A 24,168-nucleotide genomic window follows, 5' to 3' on the forward strand; every position below is an offset into this window, starting at 1 on the left:
TAAAACTTTGACCCACTGGAAAAAAACTCAGACCAAAAATTTATATGTAAAAATTTTAAAAAACCTGAACATTTGGTTCAAATATTCTTGTACCCACATGATACTTTTAAAGACCAGCACATGATACCAGTATATAATTTTTTTTTATCTTAGAATGAATTAAACTTTTATTTTAGTTAAAAGTGCCACTCCAATGCGATCAAATAACTTCATTTCTTCAAACTTAAAATTTTATTCGCTCTAAGCTGATTAGGGAAATATGTTGTGGAAAAAATAGGAGGTAAAATGTAAAAAAATATGTATAATAAGAAACAGAGTACCTAACATCAACCACATATTCGTTTACTAGGAAGACGTTTTACTTTCTCGTTACAATTTTTAATGTTTTACTCTACTTGAAACTCCTCTTATTACTACTTTGTATGTAAAGGTTCTTTCGTATGAAATGTTATAGATACTTTGTGTTCATTTGAGAAGCCTATCGATGCAATTATGTATGGAATATAACATCGATCAAATATACTTCGCAACTTTGCTGGTTGGCGCACATCCGAAGTGTCCATTTTTCCATGGCCAGGATCATACATCAGGCTGAATTTGACAGACCGCATTGGTTTTTTATGTTTGAGGGCGGCTGTGGTTTGTGGCTTATTCGCATATACCTGTGATTGAAGAAAACCCCACAAGAAAAAGTCTAACGGGGTCTAATCGCAAGATCTCGTTGGACAGTTCACATCGCCTCTCTGTGAGGTGACCATGCCCTCAAATCGATCGTGCAGAATGTTGAGTGCGGAATAAGGTGTGTGCCACGTAGGGTCGTCCTGTTGAAACCACATGTCGTGAATGTCTATGACATCCAATCAGGCCAATCGACCTCGACTTTGAAGGTGCGGTCCTGGCCAACGTCGTTCTCAAAGAAATATGAGCTGACAGCCCAAAATACACACCAAACAGTGACTTTTTCGGGATGTATTGGAAATTCCTGAATGTCATGTGGATTGACATCATCCCAAATTTAACAATTACATCACATTTGTTCATCACATTTATTCAAAAACATACAAGGTCTCTTTACAAACTTTTCTTGGGTTAATTATTTTGTTATTCTACAATAGTTTAAAGAAATAATACAGTTTAAGTAATAAATAATCTTTATATTAACAAAATTGTTAAATGATACTAATCAAATTAGTTTTTTTTTGGAATTTCTTTTAATATTTTTTTCACATTTCTTATATAAATTTAATTCTGACATTTTCTACATAATATTATTAGTATTATTTGATATTACTGATTTTTTTCTATTTCATTTGTTATTTAGTAAATGTGGTTGGTATACATAATGAAAAGTTTCTAATCTTGTACATTTCATCTACAAAACAATAAAGTGGAGCAGGGTAATACAGACGATGACGATGATGCGGATGATGATATTGAGGATAATGATGATTCTGATAAAGCCAATGATGATGCTGCTGCCACTGTTGTTGATGATGATAATATTGATGTTGTGGCTGTGTGTGGTGATGGTGTTGAATTTAAATATAAACTAAATTTACTGTAAACACTTGTTAAGCTGCTCAAGACAATGCACAGTATATCGGTCATGTGCCACAGTATGTTGTTAACAACAACATGTAGCAATTGTTGCAATAACAACACAAACAACTGGTGGCTTAGAAATTTATTGTAAAAATATCTGGGATTTACAAAAGATTTAGGAAGAAAATTTATGATTAAAGTTAAAGTTAAGATAAAAGTAAATAGTAAAATTATGAGCCAATAAATTGTATTTGCCATAAAAACAATATTGTGCTTATTAGTGTTGCTGTTGTTATTATTGTTTTTGCTATTAATAAACATATTGTGGTTGCTGTTTGCAGTTGTTTTAAAAATATGTGTTACATAAATTGTATTAAATTTATGTAAAATTTCTTGTTGTTTTATATGTTGTTGAAAATTGTTCACATATAAATTCGCCATAAAATTTGAATTGTCTTGATGTTGCTGCTTCTTCAATGTCGTCGTCGCCGACATCATCGTCGTCATCTTATCGTGCATGTAACATAAACGACTCTTTCTCAATTTCCTGCGCCACATTTTGCAATGTTTTTCATGGCGATGGCGGCTGACATGTGTCTCCTGTGTACTGAAGTGTTTAAATGTTTTAAATTCATTTTCTATAATAAGATTTTTACGCTGTTGCCTTGGCTGTAGTTGTTGTGGCTGCTGTTCCCGTTGTTGCTTTTGTCTTAATATAAAAACTGTTGATTTTATCATTTTCACCATAGATGTTGCCAGCCCGTTTGTAAGCTTTTGTATTTTATGCACGTATTTTTGTATTGTTTTTCTTATAACTGCTATTGTTGTTATTTTTGCTTTCCTTAGTTTAGCGACTGCCTTTAAATCCTCTACTGCTTTTGCTGTTGTCTCGCATTCGTTTATGGTTTGTATTAAATTCGTTAAACGCTTGAAAATCCCTAATGATTGCATTTTAATCGCTTGAATTATTACACCAACTAGATTATGTTGTGCCAATGCTCCTGCTGAATTGTGTAAAGCATCGGGTGGATTACGCATTGGCGCTTGATTGTTATCGCCCGCATTGCCTGTTAAGAGAGGGAAAAAAGACAAAAGAAGCATTTTGGTTATTTAGTTTCCTTGCAGTACTTAGGTTTTTTTTTTAGATTTTTGCTATTAAGAAAATAAATATTTAATCAAGTGTTTAATCGAGTATTTTTTAATATTTTACATACTCGTATGAACATTTTGATTTTGTGTGAATTTATTTAAATAATGTGAAAAATATGCAAGTAAGGAAATGTAGTCAGTCAAGTGCGATCATATAATACCCTACACCAAATAAATGAGCAAAATATTTTTCTTTTAAAATTTAAATTATTTATTTTCTTGAGTGATTGGCAAAAGCTATGACTAATTATATATCGATCGTCATCACATTAGGTAAAATGATTTGTTTTGAATGAAACTTAAATTTTTATTTGCTTGCCAAAAAGTTTGTAGAGCAAGAATTGGAGACATTACTCCATGAAAATTGTTTTCAAACTAGTGTTCATAAACCGGTTAACCGAAAATAAACATTTTAAATTAAACGGTTCGTAAAAAACAGGTTATGCGGTTCACCAAATTTTAAAAACCGGTGAACCGGGTTTTAATATTTGGAACTAAAATCAATAAATCTTATTCAAACATTTGGACCGATTAGAAAACTTAACTGCTGAAATACAATATCAAGCTCTTTCCGTAAAAATTATTAAGAACTAGCTGACCCGACAGACGTTGTCCTGTACAAGTTAAAAAAATGTGAGAAAAGGGTAAACGTAGTTAAAAAGATAAATAACGTATTATTGAATGATAATTTTTATTCATATAGGACATAGAATCAAATATACATAGAAGCGCTACTGAGAAAAAAAGAACCTAGTTTGTTGTCAAAAACCTATGTCTTGCAATAACAGAATACATGTAAATCAATGTACCTACATATTTTGAGATTTTATATAAGTAATCGATTTTTGTTAAGAAATATGAGTGATCACAGATCGAGCTCCTTTTCTTGATTAAACGCGTATTGGCCTAATTGTTAGCGAATTTAGATATTTTGAGTTTTTATATAAAAATCGAATTTTAGTCAGAAATATGAGTGATCACCAGAATTTAGATATTTTTTAGTATTTATATAAAAAATCAATTTTCGTTAAGAAATATGAGTGATCACAGATCGAGCTCCTTTTCTTGATTCAACGCTTATTGGCAAAGTTATTAGCGAATTTAGATATTTTAAGTTTTTATATAAAAAATCGATATTTGGTCAGAAATATGAGTGATCACAGATCGAGCTGCTTTTCTTGATTAAACGCTTATTGGCCAAGTTATTAGCGAATTGAGATATTTTGAGTTTTTATATTAAAAAATCGATTTTTGGTTAGATATATGAGTGATCACAGTTCGGGTTCCTTTTCTTAATTCAACGCTTATTGGCCAAGTTATTAGCGAATTTAGATATTTTGAGCTCCTTTTCTTGATTAAACGCTTATTGGCCAAGTTATTAACGAATTTAGATATTTTGGATTTTTATCGAATTTTGGTCTGAAATATGATTGATCACAGATCGATGTATTTTGCAGATGTATTTAATAAGTGGTCTCATTAGTGGACCTGGACAATTTTTATTTATGTAAAAACTTTTTGCGGACTATGTATTGCGAACATTCAAAAAATTAGTTATTTAGTTAGTTAAAAAATGTAGCGTCCTGCGTTTTAGATATATCGAAAAAAAATTGGTATGGTAAATTTTTCTTTCAGTAAAAACTTAAATGATCATTTAAGCAAAAAATTAGCTAAATCGATCAGATTTTAGATAAATCAAAAAAGTGGGCGTGGTCAATTTTTCATTCCTTAAAAACCTAAGTTGGGCTATGACCAACATTTAAAAAAAAAATTTTCTAATTCGGTCTGGCCATTCTCTACTGATGCAATTACCCACGAACGACATTCGATTTTTATTTATATAGATTACAATGATTGTAAATAGAATCAGTTAAAAACAATTAAAATTAAATTACGCATAATTCTAAAGTTTAGGCTAAATCTAACTAGAGATTCATTAAAGACTTAGTGATGATTTTATCAAACGCTAAATTGAATTTGATGTACATGTCTTTAATAAATTTGACTTAATTATTGTGTTTTGTTCTTAAAACTTTATTTTAGTAATCATGAGCTGCTGAAATCTGGCCAGTCCATCACAAGGAACCTGTACAGAATACATCAGATTTCTCTGTGTACTTTCAATAAATGTATATTGTACAAACGTTTCAAAATAAAAACTACAAATTTGAAAAAAAAATTATGATTTCTCTTAACATCGAAATTAATGTTGATAAATTTTATATGGATACTGGTAATCTATAGGCATTTGTGTAACTTAGAGCCATATTTCGTAAAGAATTGTCTATGGGGCTGGGAGAAATCATGGACGAATTCATACCATTTTCCACACACACGTGTGCAAAATTGCATGGTATCTGCAATATATTTAAAGAAATATCTAAATAATTAGTTTTCTAATCAACAAAGAATATGTAGTTAATTTTCCTCAACGTTCTTCCCTCGAGGCCCTATCGTGCCTTCAGCAGATAGGTAGATCGTCTTTGAATATTATAAATGCAAATGGACGAAACTATACAAAAATAAAAAATTGAGATTTTGATTGATTATGGTTCTTTTCATCAAACTACATGATCATGATCATCATGATTCTGCTGTAAAAAAAATAAAAGTGTAGTTACGTCCGTTTGCATTTAAGGTGACGATATACTTTTTGGTTCTACAACCAATCTTTCAATATTTTGCAACCGGAATGACATAATCAATATATATAGATTACAGATTATATCGAGCGATCAGTGTTAAAGTGTAAAGAAGAAAGTCATTGAAATAGACCTGGTATATTAGACGTTAAAAGCCTTCGCGCGACCAAATATTTACACTACGCCAAATTCTGTAGATGATCATCCATTAAAAACCTATTTTGTAGTTATGTGTGATTTAGTCTGTTTAGTACAGGCACATTTTAAACCAGAAAATATGTTCTGCTCGCATACGCTGATGTTATTGATATCAGGTGTCGAATTTTGGAACCAATGCGCTGTAAACAATAGTTTTAGCTTGAAGATTAAAGCAACTTGCTAGATACATTCTAATCTGGGCTTATTAACCCGTTCACGACCATAAAACTATTTGGATAAAAGTAATAATTTTGTCTATTTAATGTGAATCAGTTGTAACAATGAAATAGTAACTAAATTAGCAATTTCGTGTACATATTTACTTTTTAAGTTACTTTTATACTTAGTTATTATTTTGTTCATTTACATGAACATCCCACTGTAAAATTACATCCACCTCAAGCTACACACACACAACCACACATTTTATTTATGTTGCTCTCACAACTGATCATTGAACATTATAATTCCGAAGCAGTTTATATGAAAATAACTATAAGTAAGCAAGGTTGAGTTACAGACGTCGCGGTTCACACAAGACACGAATACGCTATACAAGTGTTGGAAATTGTAATATTATAATTGAAGAGCCGACAGATTTTACGAAAGTAAAACCTGTTGTAAATTTTTGGAACAATACGAGACCTTTGGTTGTGTATTGGATAAATTACCTACACAGTGACTTCGGTTTTATGTTCTCACAGTGACTTCGGTTGTCTGTTCTCACAGTGGCTTCGGCTGTTTGTTCTCACAGTTGTATTATTTAGAATTTAGACACTATGAATTAAACATTGTAGTATTTTAAAACCAACCATCCCCATCAAAAAGCACCGAACCTGAATGCAGAGCGCCGAATCTGCGTTAAGCTGATCCTGATATTCAACCCGAACCTGCGTTACGCCGATCCTGATATTCAACCCGAAACTTGTAAGCACCGATCTTGATTATTCAAACCGAACCTGCGTTAAGCCGATCCTGATATTCAACCCCAACCTGTTAGCACCGATCTTGATTATTCAACCCGATCCTGCATTAAGACGATTCTGATATTCAACCCGAACCTACTAGCAGCGATCCCGATTACACAGCCCGATCCTGAACTTAAACCGAATCCCAACAGTAGCCGATATTAACCCGACTGAATCAACGTAGCTATTCCATCGTAATTTATTTAATATATTGATTGTTAAAATTAAGAAAGTTTTCAATAAAGTACTATTTTAATTAAACCCAAAAATAGGTCGAAAACCTTTGTTGTTAGTACCTTTCTTTATTTTTATATACATAATTAATTATGTATTTAAAACTTGTAAATAAATAAATAATAAACCCAAAAAAGGGAACATAGTAATCGTCTTGTTATTTAAGGTTTGTGGACCTGTAAGTAAGCCCTGGACGCGACTAAGTTGCCTCAGCCGACGACAAAACCACGTTAACGCCAGAAAATCATATTTTGAAATTAAAACAAAAAAAAAATTTTACGTAAATTGCATATCAACGCACGCAACATGAATAATGATTTTATAACTGTATGTAACAAAAATGCACTTACCAGGCCTAATATATATCGCAATACAAAATTTAAAAAATCAGTTTTACATTTAAGAATACTTTTGCACAATTCTTGAAAACAGTAACAAAATAAAACTGTATATTTTCAAAGACAATAAAAAATATGTGCTATAACCAAACTTGCTTTAATATAAACACATTAATAAGAGACACGTTTACGAACTTATTAAAATGGCACCCATTCTTTATTTCGTTATGTTGGGACACCGGTGTCCCCTTGGTCGTCAAAGGGTTAATCCGATTAGAAATAATTTTAATTTTCTGCTAATGAAAATAACATTTGTTTACTTTTTAAAGTGTAAAAGTAAACAAAAAAACATTTCTTTGTGTGTTCCTTTAAGGAAAACTCTAATGATTTAAGATGTGCGGTTTTAACGAAATTTTCTTAATTCTTTATACAATTTACTGAAGCCACATCTTCTAAAATTAGCATAGATATTTTCAACTAAACTCCCAGCATACTTAAAATTTAATAATTTTTTTTTTTTAGGAATTCAATTTTAAAACCCTGGTATTTACAAAACTGCAAAAATGTTGCTATATATATTGGCTTTATCATAATCATAATAAACTTTTTAAATTGAAAAATACTACCGCTATATGTTATATAGTTACATAAATAATTTATTTATTATTTGCAAATAAACCAATCATATAAACATACCGCCATTTGTTTTTTTAAACCAAAAAAAAGAAAATACAATTTGTATTGGATTAACAAAGCAACAATAAAATCAACTAAAATATATTGTTGTTGCTGCTGTAGAAATATGATGATATCAGCAACACCAACCAACCAACATTGTATTATTCTAACGTTTACTTTTTATTTATTTATTGTTGCTGGTTTTGTTTGTTCTTTTTTTTACACAACAATGTCACTGTCAATCAAATATTTTGCAGGCGCATTTGCATGACAGCGTGTGTGTGTGTGTGTGGGTAGACTTGAAATATATGAAATTAATGGCGTTTTTTTATTGGATTTCGATCGTGTGTATAGTGAGTTTGTACGTGTAGTTCAATCACTATAAATACAAATAAAAAAATGTGCAACGTTAAACTTTACATACAAATACAGGAATATAAGGAAAACCAATATATTGCCACAAAAAAATCTATATTTTTTCATGTAACAAATACTCTTTGTTTGTGGTGTGGTATTTATTGCTTAGAATTGAAAAAAAAACAAAAATATTTGCAATTGTCATCAGTGAATCATTAAGCCAGATAAGAGTGTTATAAAATGTTGGTTTAGGAAATATTGCGGCAGCCTAAATATTTCTGTTGTAGAGAAGAATGAATGCAAATCATTATAATTTTTTAAAGATTTTAAGTCATTCCAGAGATTTTTTTATTCTAAAGTCCTTTAGAAAAATAAACGTATAGATAATTCAAGAATTTAACCAAAAAGCTCACAACTACAAAATATTATACAACTTAAAAGGACAGCTATATTTGCAACATTCTGTATATATTTCCATAATTTCTTGTAAACATACATTCCATTGATTTTTTCAATATGCTCCACAATTTAAGCTCTATTTGAAATCATTAGAACATTCCATCTAATTGGCAATTAACCCTCCTACATCTCACCACAATCTATCGCATATAAATGCAAATGCAATTGGGTCACAATAAATTTGCCAGAGTATTGTTGCACGTTTGCATGTATTGTAAGAAAAAAAAAAAACACAAAATGCATTTTGTCGTATGGCACACAAAACAAATTTTTTGTTAAATAATTTTCAACTGAAGCCGATGTACTAGTGTGTACGTGATTTCTGTAAATACACTAGGAAATAGTCATAGTTTTTGTGGGCAGTTTTTCTAAATTGGGTGTTTGTTACGATCAAAAAGAACAAATAAAAAATTGCCACAAATATATCAAAACTAAACTATTTTAAACCTACAAACTCATGGACACATTTACACACGTATGCATTAATATATGCATTTGTATATGTTTTTTATATCTATGTTTGTGTGTGTTCTAGAAAAACATGTACTATCAAAAGCAAATAAACAATGCAACAAAAATAGCAACTTTTGCAACAGCAGCATATAAGAGTTTAGTTGTTTGTATTTATTTGGAAAAAATTCTATAAAAATACATTTGTATACTGTAGTAGTAGTAGTAGTAGTGTTAGTATAATGGAGGTTTTTAATTTATTTTATTATATTTTAGCAATTTATCAAATTGCATTTCATCATCACTGACACAATGAGTTTGTGTTGAAAAAAAAAATAGAAATATACAAATTCATATGAGTACGACTGTTGTATACAATTTCTATGTATGGTTGTATATATCACACATGCAAACAAATCCGTAGTTGTTAGAATTTCGCAGAGCTGCACAAATTTTTGGTCAAGATAGTAATTTTTCTTTTTGGATGTGGTAATTTGTTTTCCTTGTAGAGAAAGGATATGATTGCATTATGATTACGACAACAATAGTGTGCTCTGCATAATAATTTAACATTTATTTACTCAATTTATATGTTTGTAAGGATGTTATGTTTGGCATTACTTGTGGAGATCTTTTCGAACTTAAATAATTTGTTATAAGTATTGAGATCGAAAAAAACCTTAACCCACGTTTTTCATTAAACTTTTAACCCAAGTATTATTTTTTTTTTGATTAAGTTACCTTAGTAAAGCATGTCAGTTATTATGTCAATAATGTTCATTTGTTGTTAATCTGATTAAAATGATTGACGAGAAAAAAGTGAGTACTAAAATTATTAAATATTTCCAACAACAAAACCCAACTTGCTCCTACAAAAAGCTGACCAAACAATCAAAGGTATGCCGCCAAGCTGATTCCAATGTTAAACTGTATCAGGAGAACTTGTCCTTTGATGGAGAACCTGGTTCATGTAGAATGAGTGGTCCACATGAAGTTTCTAAACCCAATAAATAGAAAGCATTTTCAAAAGAGCTCCCAACACATCCGGTATGAAAACAGCCTGGTTAGCTCAGTACTCGGACTATTTGGTACGAAAAAGTTAATGACAGGAACTCTGCTAAAAATTTAGAGGCCAAAGACAGAGCACGGAAATTGAAATCAAATTTTATACAAACAAGTAAGAAAGTATGGTCGGTCAAGCTCGACCATATAATACCCTACAGCAAGTAAATGAGCAAAGATATTTTTCTTTTAAAATATCAATAATTTATATTCGTGAGTGATTTTCGGAAGTGGGCCTTATATGGGAGCTATGACCAATTATGGACCGATCACCATGAAGTTAGGTCGTGTGATTTATGTCTATATGAAAGTTATGTATAGAGAATTTTGTGTGTATACCAACATTTTTAATAGATTTTTGCTCGTTAAGGTGATTTTCGGAAGATCTATATGGGAGATATGACAAATTATAGATATGACAAATTATTTGGAACAAAATTTGTGTATATAAATTAAACATTTATGATCGATAAAGTCAAATTTTGGGAGGACATTTGTATGGGGCCTAGGTGAAATAATGGACGGATTTCAGGCAGTTTCAATATGCTGCGTCCTTAAAAAAAATAAAATTGCGACCTGTACTTTGCGCACAAGTTTTACATGGCCAGCCAGCCAGCTAGACGTACGAACTGACGGACATCGTTTAATTGACTCAGAATGCGATTCTAAGGTGGGTGCATTACAAACATCTGCACAAACGCATTATGCCCTCCAAAATATTAGAAGTTATAATTTTCAACATAAACTAAAAAAATTTCTGAATTAAATATCATTTATGTTTCAATAGCTAAAATACAGTTCATTTAAAATTCTGTATATCATAATTTGAATTATAAGTTTGTGAATTTGATTTTATTTTATTTCATAATAATAGTCCTAGACTAAGGATTGTTAGGATGTAGGAGCAAACGTATCATATAGTTCTGGGAAGTTCTACTTTTATAATGTGTGATTTTAATATATTCTGAACCAATCTTAAAATAAGTTATTCTTTAAAATTTTATCCCGAAATTTATGAAAACAAATAAAAAAGTATAGTCGTTCAAGCCCGAACATCTGTTATACTTCACCGATTATTTGAGTATAAATATTGGGTTTATGATGTTTGAAAATGGAGTATGGAGATGGAGATGGAGTATCTTTTGAACGCGGTTTTTGTTTTTAATAACTTATATGAAAAAAGTGCCGCTTTCTCACCAAAACTTATGGTGAATGCGTTTCATTGGTTTCAATGTGCGATATATGGTTTGGCCGGTGTTTTTGCCAAGGAAGACAAAGATCACCCAGGCCAGACACAAAGTTTGAACACCAAGAATTGGAAGCATGTATTCATGAAGATTGTTGTTAAACTCAACAAGAGATTGCAGAATCATTGGGAGCTACTCAATAAGCCATTTCAAAACGTTTGCAAGCAGCCGGATTTACACAAAAACAGGAAAATTGGATACCATAAGAATTGTAGCCGATAGACCTCGAATGACGATTTTGCATGTCCGAAATGATGCTTGAACGCTATAAAAGAAAATCATTTCTGCACGGAATCATTACTTTAAATGAAAAATAGATCCATTACAATAATCCGAAGCCAACATGCCGAATAGACACCAACGATAAATATCCATGGCGCTATGGTAATTTCTGCATTTGGTGGGAACAAAAGTCTTATATATTATGAGCTGCTGAAATCTGACCAGACCATCAACCTTTACTGAACGTAGCAGATTCCGTTGAAGCGAAAATTGGCCGAAAAACATCCAGAATATGAGGCCAGATGGTCGATTCTGAAACGGTGAAATGAAAAGTTTTTTCATATTTTCATAAAGTTTCTGATTCTCGTTTAGTGAAAAAATTATAAATAAATTCAAATGTAATTTGAAAGTAAATTTTAATTAGGCTTAAGTTCATTTTTTATTATAATTTATTTGTAATAACTCAAAGAATATCACTGAATACTAAAATTTTAGACAATTGGCAAATTGGAATGCATTTTCTACCCTGCCAAGGGCGCTGAGTAAGCTGAGTCTTCATCAATTTCCGAATACTTGCCTTGCAGCTGTGGTTATATAACAGCTGTATGTGGCAGTGCCTATAGTGAGTGGGCACTGTTTTAATTGACGGTAGGATCAGTAATGATTTATTTTAGATCTGCTGGGATCAGAAACAGTTCTTTGAACACTTCTTATGCCATTTCATCGCATTGTCAAGAAAACGAATGACTTTTATTGAATTGCGAGATTTTGATATCACAAGATATTGAATTGAAGCGAATTATGAAATTTAAAATGAACTCAGATTTATACTACGGTATGAACTATCCAAGCTGTACTTATGGCATAACACTGAACAAAAAAAACTAAGTGTGTAAAAACTATCTTTAACAACTTCCCCTAACTAATCTGACTTATTTGTATTTGAATTAAGTGCCATATGTTGGTCGTTTTCATTTACATATGTATTTAAAGTGTATTTCATTTTTTGCCTACACCATGTTTGGTTTTGTAGTTTGTTTGATATTGAGTAGTTAAAATATCTAAATGTTGGCGGTATGTTAAACGGCATTTTGTCCACATGATTCATATATACGTATAAATACATATAAAAATAAATATTTACATACTACAAACTCGTATATGATTCAATGCATTTTTATTGTATAATGCAATATGTCGTTTGCATGTAGGTACCCTGCATATGTTTTATATTTTTTGATTTATTTTTGGATTTTAAATTTTCCCTTTAATATATTCCCAATATAAATCACATTTGATATTATACTTTACACACACACACCCAGCGACGAGAGAAATATGAGTGTTTTATTTAAATTTAATTCAAATAAAAATGTGTTTGACTTATTTTGTTGGTGGTAAATGGCAAAAAAATGGCTGGGTAAAAACATTTTTGCACAATATTTTTTAACTAATTCAATTAAAATATGATTGTGTGTAAAAAATTAATAAAAAAGCAAAATCTGATGTATTTTTGATAAAAATATTTCCATCAAATTCTCGTTAAATGTTTAGTGAAATGGAAATGTGGTCAAAAAAGGAATAACTAAACAAATAATATTTTTATATGAAAGGTTTTTATTTGCGAAAACATATTTAAATATTTAAATTGAATACATATTTTGTGTTAATAAATTATATGGTAAGTAACGAGTATTTGGGGAAATATTAAATTGCGAGTAGTTTAACGAATTTTTAATTAGTTTAATGGATGAAACGAAAAATGTCGATAAAAAGTATGAATTTTTTAACTTTAACTCTTCTGAATTTGATAATATTTGGTATGCACGGTTTCTATGGCCATTAGAGAGCTCCAAGATTGTATGGACGAAAAAAACTTTTTAGGTACAGGCCGTTCCCCCCTCTAGAATTGTTATATGTATTGTAGAAACACATTGTGTAAAATATTAGGATAATATGATAACGTTAACTAGTGGCGCAACGACGCTGAAGTTTTGAGGTGCATTTACAAGGGGAAAATATGCAATTTTTTCAGTTTTTGTAAAAATTTTGCCATTAAATGACTTTTACAATTTAATTTAAAAGAATCGAAATGTGTGAAAAATATTAAAATAAAAGCTTATTTTTACTTAAAATATATCCATATTTACTTGTATATGAGTTTTTGTCCTCGTAGGATACCGTTAACCTATTTGCAGGTATGACCAACAAAATTAAATTTTTTTAACGGCAGTTTCAAAACTCCAATTTCAAATTTTTAAAAATTTTGTTAAACAAATTTCAGAATTTTTTGATCATCACATGGGGATTTATTGACAACATAATAGGGAATAAAAATGTGAAAAAAGTATGTCAATACCTCCTATAGCTTTTCCGTACCTGCGATATAAATTTTGCGATTTTCGAGAAAAACTAATTTTTTGGCCATATTTTGGGGAATGACCAGAATTTCCTTACTGTAATGATTTTAAGTAAAAGCTATTCAGAATAATATAGTCCAGGTAATTTTAAATATAGTCTGAAAGTTTTACTAAAATCGGAAAACTTTAACCCTTAAATCGTGAAGGTCAAAAGTCAATTTTTTCAATATTTGGAATTTCTCATGGAAAGATAGCGAAATATTATATATTTTTGGGCCGATTTTGATGAAACTTAAGAAAAATATAAAATGAAGTCTAGTATTCATAATAACAGTACAAAAATGGAAATTAACCCTTAATAGCACTTGGGGTCCAAATGACCCTCAACTTTTAAAATCACGAAAAACACATTAATTTTATTTGTTAATGCATTTTTTAGGCACAATGAATGTTTCCAAACTACCCTTTTTTTAAATTGGCACAATGAAAACGTCCTTACTAAAAAATATTCGGCTGTCGGGGCCCACGTATTTAATTATATTATAGACGAAACAAATAATGATTGCTTCATAAGCAAAGTAGTTGAAAAGAAGAAAAACTGGAATACGTTTTCGCATTTTGAAGAACGTAATAATGATTGGTTTTACAGTGCATTTTTTTAACTTCATGAACCGACTACTAGTAATAATCTTGGACAACCTGCAAAGGAGTTCACTGAATGCTCCTCTAAAACCCAGGTTAAAAAATAAAACTTCTTGCAATGAACTTATAGCGCCTTGTTTTCCACAAGATAAGAAAAAGAAACGCTTCAAAAGTTATAACCATGATACATTATGATCCAAAGGTTGCAGCAAATATTAAATAAGACTAATGCTTCTGAAGTCAATAATGCCATTGCATACAGTACTGATGAAGATTTGGCTCTTTACGTGGATTTTACAAAGAAATGCAAACATATATACAACATATTAGCAAAAAAGAAGTGCTATCCGGTCGGAGTCCAAATTACCGATACTTCCACTAAAGTGTGCCTGCAGAGCTTGGTTGATCATACTACAGTACTGATGATCAACCAAGTTGAATAGCCTAAGGATGTTTTCATCGACCTCAATGAAAATACCATTACCGCAATATACAAATGGGGTTGTGATGGCAGTAGTGGATATTCAACTTACCGGCAAATCAATTCTAGTCCTGAATCGAACAGAAACGATGAAAGCTAATTTTTGCCATTGCAAATGAAAATGGGAAGAGTTATGGGAGAATCACGAAATACGGATTTAAGGGATTTTAGAGATCTTTATATACTCAAAAACACAAATGGGGGACTAATGCATTCACTACTTTTATCTTCTGATCCTCTCATATCCTCACTCTCCAAACGACCTTCTAGCTACTCCCGAAATTATATCAAATTTAATATAATAATTATCCCTCTTTTTTCGCTTCGCTTTACCAATACCCACCCGGGTGACCACTCGGTTTTTGTTAGCTTAATAATTTTTTTCATTTTGTTTAGATTTAAATAAAATTTAGACTCAATGAACAAATTTTAGAGTTCTATATAATTTAATAAAAACATTTTAAACTTTCTATAAGGTTTTTTATATTTTTTAAAATTTTGTTCATCGGATATATGTATAGAAGTGCAGTATCACCCGGGTGGGTATTGGTAAACCACGTACATAAAAAACCTTTGGTAAAGCGAAGGTTAAAGAACTGAAATAAACACATTTTTGAATTCTTGACGCATTTCATAGTCCAAAATATCCATTGAACTTTGTTACTACACGTTTAAACATTAAATGCCGCTAGATTGGTTATTTCGACCACTGAGCGGAGCATAGTGTGGTAGATCGCAAATCTAACTGGACAAAATTAATAAATCACATTGGGTTCACTTCTCACTTATGAATCATATAAAAAATGAGTTAAAATATATAAACGATTATAAAAAACCAACTTTTTTTTACGCAATGTATTTTGGGAGTTTTTACCCATTCTTCAAAACTTTTCTTTCGTGAAAAAGTAGAAGTCATACTGGAAAAGTGAAAAAATTTATGGCGGTCGCAAGAATGCGCAAGATGTTTTTGATTTGCCTTGAAGTGAACACTTGAAAAATTAACCCAAATATAGTTTTACACCGGAACTATCCGGAATAAACAGCTTTAACTCTACTTGAAAAAAGGAAATATTTTATTTTTTCTTTGTGTAGGTCATACTGGAAAAGTGAAAAAAATGTATGGCGGTCGCAAAAATGCGCAAGATGTTTTTGATTTACCTTAAAGTAAACACTTGACAGATTAACCCAAATATAGTTTTACAGCTGAACTATGCAGAATAAACAGCTTTAACTCTACTTGAAAAAAGAAATATTTTATTTTTTCCAATTTCTGATCTTCTCACAAAAGATAGTTTTTTTTAATAGTTACAATGAAAATAATTAAATGAAAATTGTTGCATATTTCCTTGAAATAGAGCCTAATAATAATATAAAACAATTATGACAATAAAATTACCGTAGCCTTTTTAATCATAAACCAAAGTCACACAAAAAATACACTTCTCTTTGAAATCTTAATGTACCTGTTGACAACAACTGACTTTAAAGCTTAGTTTTTCCTAATAGGAGCTAGAAACCAAAAAAACGAAACATGAATTACAGTTCCCTGTTGTATTGAGAAGCTCATTAAATGATCAGAAGGAATGTTGCCAGACTTTTATTTTTTAATTTTGTCCAGCTAGATTTGTGATTTACCACAGTGTGCGGAGGTTCGAATTTTTTTTTAAATATCATCTATAGAAAAAAATTTTCTTCGGAACTATATAAAATTTGTTTATGATCCGAAAAGAAAACCTAATGCAAAAGCATGTAAATTAAAACTTGACTCACTTAGTCGCCCCGATACCTATTCAAACTTTGCCAATTTAAAAATAAAATTTAGGTTTGAATAAAAAAATCTAAAAAGTCATAGCACCGATTTTAGAAAAAGCTGCGTGCAGTTTTTGGAACACATTTTCCGGTTTTTAGGAATTTTGGTATTTGAAAATAAAATGTGTCAAAAAGTATAATCCCACTAATTTAAGGACATTTGGATCTACACTATTTCCCAATTTTGTTGTAATATCTTTAACCGTCTAAATTTTATATTAATTCAAATTTTATATTTTTGTTCATGAAAAATCCCTATATTATAATTGTTTTGTTTCTAAGGTAAATGATGTCCGAAAAATTCATAAAATTATTTGATTTCACTAAGCTGTTAAGTTCCGAGTCGCAAAGTTTTCACCAATACCAACTATTTATAGAAAAAGCTTATATTAATTCATTAGGAGCTCCACAAACCTTGCTCCCATTTAAACAATTTTAACATTTTTTATACATTTTATGTAAAATGTGTTTTGGAAAACACGTAAAAAATAGGCCATTTTTAAATATTTCAAGTTTGGATGCCTATAACTTTTTGTATTGATGGGATAACTGTTAGCAAGTTATTTTTATTGTATTTAAAATATTATCGAAAATATCTAAAAAAAAAACAAAAAAAAAGAGGTCGAGCAACATTAAAAAAAAAGTAAACCTAAATAACTTTTGACCTAAAAGCGATAACCTACATATGTATGTATGTTTTATGAGCATCTTCTCAAGGACTATTTATATTGTAAATGCCAGCTCATTCGGCTAATACATAGATATTTGGCGATTTTTTTAAAATGTGACAAATGTGACAATTTAATACAAAAATGTTCGTAGAATATTTTATCTTTAAATGTCCTTTTTGATAGGACTTTTTTGACAATATGAATTCTCTCAGGCATTAACTTAAAAAATTTGTTGACCCTCCGGTCAAAAAAATTAAAACTTTGACCCAATGTAAAAAAAATTCAGATCAGCTGGACTATAAATTTATTCTAATATAAATTATCTACTCACCATGCCATTTCAAAATTAAAGCGCCGCTCTTCTGTTCCAAAAATGCTGTTGGACAGGGTTATGAGTAAAAATTTAAATATATTAAAATTACTGATTCCCTAATTTAATCGCCACTTTGGACACAGTTGAACCCATTGTGCAGCGTCAAAAATTATACCCCTTCATCTGCAATCCTGATTTTTCTACAAAAATTAGCATTTGCTCTAAAAATTCTTGAAACTAAATAATAATTTTTTGTATTCTTATTTCACTAGAGCCACTGGCCTGAAAAAACTAAAGTATTTTCGTGTTTATTTTCTTGATGGCTACATTTTCATAAAATTATTTCATTCAAACCAAAATAAATAAAAGGATATCATTAAAATATTTATTTAAGTTTTTATTTTGTTGTACTTAAAAGCAGCAGCAGCAGAAAAACTAGCGACGATACAAAAGAAATAAGAAACAAGTACTTACCGGCACCATCACGCCACTCTTCAACACCATAGTCGGGCAAAGAATTTGAGTCTAATTTATTTTTATTACGACGCTTGCCATCTTTTTTTTCAAGTTTTTTTATTATTATTATTTTACAGTTTTTTTTTTTGAGGATACAGATGTTGTTATGTTTGTTGTTGCATGGTGGTGTTTATTTGAAATTATTTTGTTTAAGGATTGTTGAAGTAATAAATGGGAAAAAATATTAAAAACATCAAAAAATAAAAAAAATGAACGACGACAACAAAGACGACGATGTTGACCGCACACAAATAAACATTTTATGGTAGGAAATGTATACACACAAATACAGTGTCAGCCATAGGAAAAGGAACCGTAATATTTTTTATTGCACAAGTAGTTGGTAGTTGTAGTTGTTTGTTGTTATAAAACACACACATACAATACAAACAAAATTACATTGGTGTGTGTAGCAAACGTAACACATTGATGAATGTTGTTGGTATTAGTAGACAGGGTTTTGTTGTTGTTTGTTTTTGTTATGGTTGTTAACAAGGTTTAATTTTTTTTGTAGGCGGACCATTAAGGAAATAAATATAAAAAATTATTATTTTTTTTTAAAGGAAGAAAAAAAAGAGAAAGAGAAAAAACAAGAAATAAGTTTTATTATTTTAAGCCGATTTTTTTTAAAGTGTTTAATATTATTTATGTTTGCTTATAAAAAAAACTTCTACTTCGAGGGTTGTATTAACAAAATGTTAAAATTATATATATGGGGGATTTCATGTCAAGTGAACGAACTTTTGAAATCGATGTCTTCCGATCGGGATGAAATTTGCACCATGGTTAGTCCTATTGGATAGTAATTCAGAACCAATTTTCGAAATCGGTTGAGAACTCTCTAAGTTAGAGGGGTTCAAAATATGACGTTTGGCCAAACAGGTGTTTTTTCTCATCCATGTAACTTATTGCCTATTGCTTTCAGCAAAATATGTCCCAAATAGTTTTATATAGATATTTCTACAATCTGTCAAAACAAAAAAATTAATAAAAAATTCAAAAATTTTTAAATTTTTTTTCCGAAATCAGAAACTTTGACTTTTTTTCTCCAAAATTGACCCCTTTTTATCTCAAAAGAAAGCTTACATATTTTTCTTGAAGACCTATATATTTGGTCGCTTAGTGGGATGCGAGTGTGATATTTATCAAAATAAATATTTTGTAACTTAAGACATACAATTTTTTACTTTTTTTGAAAAGATCTAACTTTTTTCAAAATGGGCCCTTTTTTAATTTGTTTTTTGCTCAAAACAAAGCTTAGGTCTATCCTTTAAGAGCTTTTAGGTCGCTTTGTGTGATACGAGTTGAATATATATACAAATAAATGTTTTGTAACTCAAAACATACAATTTTTGAGCTAAACCATGAGAAAAACAAGTAGGAGAGCAATATTCGGCTGTGCCGAATCTTATATACCCTTCACCAAATTATACTTTATACAAAAATTAATTTTTTTTTAAAAAGTTTTTTCAAAATTTTTAGAATTATTTTTTGGGTTTTTAAAATTTTTTTTTGGGAAAAATTCATGACAAAACAAGTAAGAGAGCAATATTCGACTGTGCCGAATTTTATATACTCTTCACCAAATTATATTTTAAAATAATTTTTTTTAAAAGTTTTTAAGTAAACAAAATTTAATTTATTTTTTAAATTATTTTTTTTTCGAAATTGTTTTTTAAAAAGTTTTTTCCAAATTTTTTTAAAAAAGTTTTTGCCAATTTTTTTTAAAAGAGTTTTTTCCAAATTTTTTTAAAATATTTTTTTTTAGTTTTAAAATTTATTAAAAAATATTTTTACAGATTTTGACCCATTGTAGGTCCAACTTACAATATATAGCCTTATCTACATCGTTGCAATGGACTTTGAAATATCTATCATTAGATATCCATAGTATCTATATTAATGACTTAGTAATCCAGATATACATATATCAAAAATAGGTCAAAAATCGAGGTTGTCCCGGTTTTTGCTGATTTTAAATAGGAAACTTCTCGAAAGCATGTCTGACAGAATTATTGAAGATTTGGATCCCGAAGATAATTGGGGTCTTCAGAAAATTGATTTCAACAAACAGTCGTACAGACAGACAGACGGACATGGCTTAATCGACTCCGCTATCTATAAGGATTCAGAATATATATACTTTATAGTGTCAGAAAATTATATTGTGGAAATTACAAACGGAATGACAAACTTATATATACCCTTCTCAAAGGGTATAAGAGAGCCATTTTGGAAAAAAGTCACAAAAGCTTTTGATATTAATTTTTTTTTTCAGTTTTTTGGTCAGTGTCCCTTAATAAGTTTAGACGCAAAGACAACTGTTAAAACTGTTAAAACTGATATAATTATGCTTCGTTTAATACATCTGCAACTGATGTGCCCTAATTAATATCTAGATGATGGCTTTAAATAATAAAATTATACTACACCATTTCCAATTGAATTTCAGAAATTTCCATTGGTGTTGCTAGTAGAATTTTCTGAAATACAAAAGGAAATTTCTGCAAAACAATTGAAAATTCTGAAATACAATTGGAAGTTTCTAAAAAACAAATGGTAGTTTCGGAAATGGTGTATACTGAATTTTTAAGCTTGCTAAGATTAAGAGAGATTATATTCGATTCTACACTATTTTTGTTATATTTTTTATTAAAGTTTTTAGTTATGAAATACTAGCTACTGCAATATTATTTAATAAAAACAGAGGCTTGAAGGAACCAATCTAATATTTTCAGCCTAACCACAAAAGCCTGAAATTCCGTTTTAAGTCCATAAAGTTGACTATTATTTTAATTTTCGTACCATAAAACAAATTTCAAATATAATTTAAAATGTTGTTTCATTATTTTAAAATAACCTTTTTGTTTTGACCTTATGTACGAGTTGGAAAAAGTTTTGAAAGCTTTTTTAAAATATTTCTTATGGTATGAAAAAATAAATATTAACAAATAAATCGACTTTAAGAAAAATTAACTTTAAAATGTTTTTTATAGTTAGGCTGTATAATTTTAATTTAAAATATTGTTAATCTACTTTTGACTTATAGGTGCAGGGCCATAATCAGAATTATGGGTATTGGTATTTATGTAAATCTTGTCGCATATAGGCACCAAAGTAGTCACATATGTTGACGACGTTGCGCTTCTTATTTAAGGGAAGTTTCTTCCCACAATGGGCCAGGGAAAACGAGTTCTTTTTATTATAAGATTTAAAATTCCACAATTCAGACCTAAACGACTGGATTGTACTTTTCTGAAGATTTAGACTGAAGCCAAATATATTGTCGTACTTTTCGACTCTAAGCTTTCTGTAAACTAAGCTTTATATGTAAGAAAACGATGGGGTCTTAAACCATATATTGTACACCGCACCGCGGCCATAAGACCTATTTGGACCTATAGTGGGCCACTTTTAGGAAGCAGAACTGGCGCTCTGGGATGAACCAAACGTAATGTTACGGTGCCAAAATTGTTTGGGAAAGAGGTGGACACTAAAACATACCTTTAAATTCTAAACACGGTACAAAGACTAACATATCATGCATCTACTGGCCCCTCAGGCCAGACTAGAGACGATGCTAATTATAACCCCTCTTGATATATATATATATATATGAAATGCATTTATGATAAGTCTCCTCTAAGACTTAGAGCATTGGTCACGGCACCATCCTACAAAAGATAGGCAGGCCAATCATGGGGCAAGATACGGACTACATAGTACCTACATCTAATTTTGATAGAACATTTAGGATCAGTTCGCGAATTTTCTCCGATCAACTGGACTTTCTGTTATCTCATTGATTTCCCGTTACCTGCATGATTTTCCAGGCAGAGATTTATGCCATTGATAAGCCGCGAGAAGAATCCGGGAACTGAATCTCGAAAATTCTACTATACATATCTACTTGGACAGCCTTGCATCTATCAAGGCTTTTAACTCCAACGTTATTTGCTCGAAATGTCTCCTCTATTGTATCCACTCACTGGCACAACACCACGTGGAGTTCGATTCCAAAATATGAGGGCATCCATGGAAATGAAGTATCTGATGAATGCGCAACCAACGGGTCGTAACGTAACTCTTGCGCTAAGGGATATTCACATTCCCCTGGTGACCGTATCGAATTTGATAGCTGAACGGGCTTTGAGAGAGACGGAACTCAGGTGGTCAAATATCATCATTTGTAGAATATCCAGAATGCTCTGGCCCATACTAACAAAAGATACGACCTGGATTTTTTTATCTCTTGGTAGGAATTCGATTAGGCTTCTTACGGGTATAATTACTGGGTACTGTATGATTGGACATATATTGGAACGTATGGGTTACCCATATTATAGCTATTGTAGATGTTGTTTAGATGAACAGGAGGATGAATCAGTACAACACCTTCTAAGTGACTGCCAGGCCATAAAAGAGCGCAGACTACTACATCTTGGTAGAGATCTTTTTCATGATCTGGACTGTCTCTTTCATATATGATTTCTCATCATAAGAGGAATAGTATTTCTAATGGTACCACAATGGGCCACTAGGCCTATAACCTAACCTACAGCTTATAGAGTTTTTATTGGAAATGTATTTTCTTAAATTTAAATATGAGCTGTATCAGTATGCGTTTATAGTTGTCAAATGCAAAGTATCTTTTTTCAAGCGTGAAACCATCCCGCCACATTTTCGACTACCTGCCGTTCTTTACTGTCCTTAAATGTCACTATTTTTTTTATTATACCTAAAAAATGGTTACAGTCTTTATTTAATCTGTTAATCGATTACACGGCAATGAAGTTTTTGCTGTGCGTAATTTATTTTCCTAAACAAATTTGTTGCCATAAAAATATTTTTAAAAGTTTATAAAGTTAAATTTCATTAATTTTGTAAAACTCTAAGGACTATTAATGTCCTGTAAATGCTTATATCTAAGAAAATTGTTTATATATTTATACCTTATAATTATATAATTTTAAATCTTTCATCATACAACCCTCGTAATAAAAGCAAACAAAAAAGCATTAAATATTATTTAAAAAATTTAAGTACACAAATATAAATACATCATGAATTAGGCAATGAAAAATTATTGTTGGACAAAGACCAAAATAAAACGAATAAATTATAAAACATTACAAAATGAAAGAAAAAAAATTAAGCAAACATTAAAAAAACTGTGCAAAATAACAAGTGCAAGGATCTCTTAAAGAAACAAACAAAAGGATTTGGTGTTCTGGTTTTTATATTATTTGTATAAAAGGATAGCAGAGAGAGAATATTGAAAATTAAACACACACAACAAATACAAACAGTAGGAAACAAAATTGTAGCATTACCAAAATGTATTATAGAAATATGATAACTGAATGCTATAGTTTTGTTAAACACTGTAAATTATATTAATAAATTTATAGAACTATCCAGCGGAAAAATATGTAGTAAAGAGTCCTTCCTAAAGGCCTTATTTTGCATCCATAAGGATATCGTTCTAATTTTACTCGGAGTGTCATTGTGAGCCAAGGTATTGCATACTTGATGCTGTTTGATCTTACAAAACAATTGTAAGAGTAAACATTAGGGTATTCGAATTATTCGATTTTTTTCTTGTTCGAATAAAACGAATAATTTGAATAAGAGATTTTAACTCGAATTATTCGAATAATTTACATTTTTTTAAAAAAGTAAAGAATGAAGTTTTGATGTCGTTTTTTTAATATTTTATTGTTAAAGACTTTTTTTAAAACTGATAAAACTATATGAAAGACGAAAGAACAGCGCATATTTTGTATTACTCAGTTCAAAACACCTGGAGTTTGAGTCATGACGTTGTTGC

The 24,168-nt window shown here is 30.3% G+C and overlaps 1 protein-coding gene across 1 annotated transcript in view; it reads right to left on the reverse strand.

Moving 5' to 3' along the window:
- Window positions 1–1,684: 1,684 nt before the first annotated feature.
- DIP-kappa (Dpr-interacting protein kappa) overlaps window positions 1,685–24,168 on the reverse strand; it is a 176,935-nt gene continuing 154,451 nt past the window's right edge. The window contains exons 11-13 of the mRNA XM_065500311.1: window positions 18,297–18,377; window positions 1,906–2,609; window positions 1,685–1,699 (exon numbers count right to left, since the gene is read on the reverse strand). Of these exons, the coding sequence (XP_065356383.1) occupies window positions 1,685–1,699; window positions 1,906–2,609; window positions 18,297–18,377 (800 nt within the window). The remainder of the gene's footprint in view (window positions 1,700–1,905; window positions 2,610–18,296; window positions 18,378–24,168) is intronic.

This window comes from Calliphora vicina, chromosome 2, assembly GCF_958450345.1.
Source record: "Calliphora vicina chromosome 2, idCalVici1.1, whole genome shotgun sequence".
In the NCBI taxonomy this organism is placed as follows: domain Eukaryota; kingdom Metazoa; phylum Arthropoda; class Insecta; order Diptera; family Calliphoridae; genus Calliphora; species Calliphora vicina.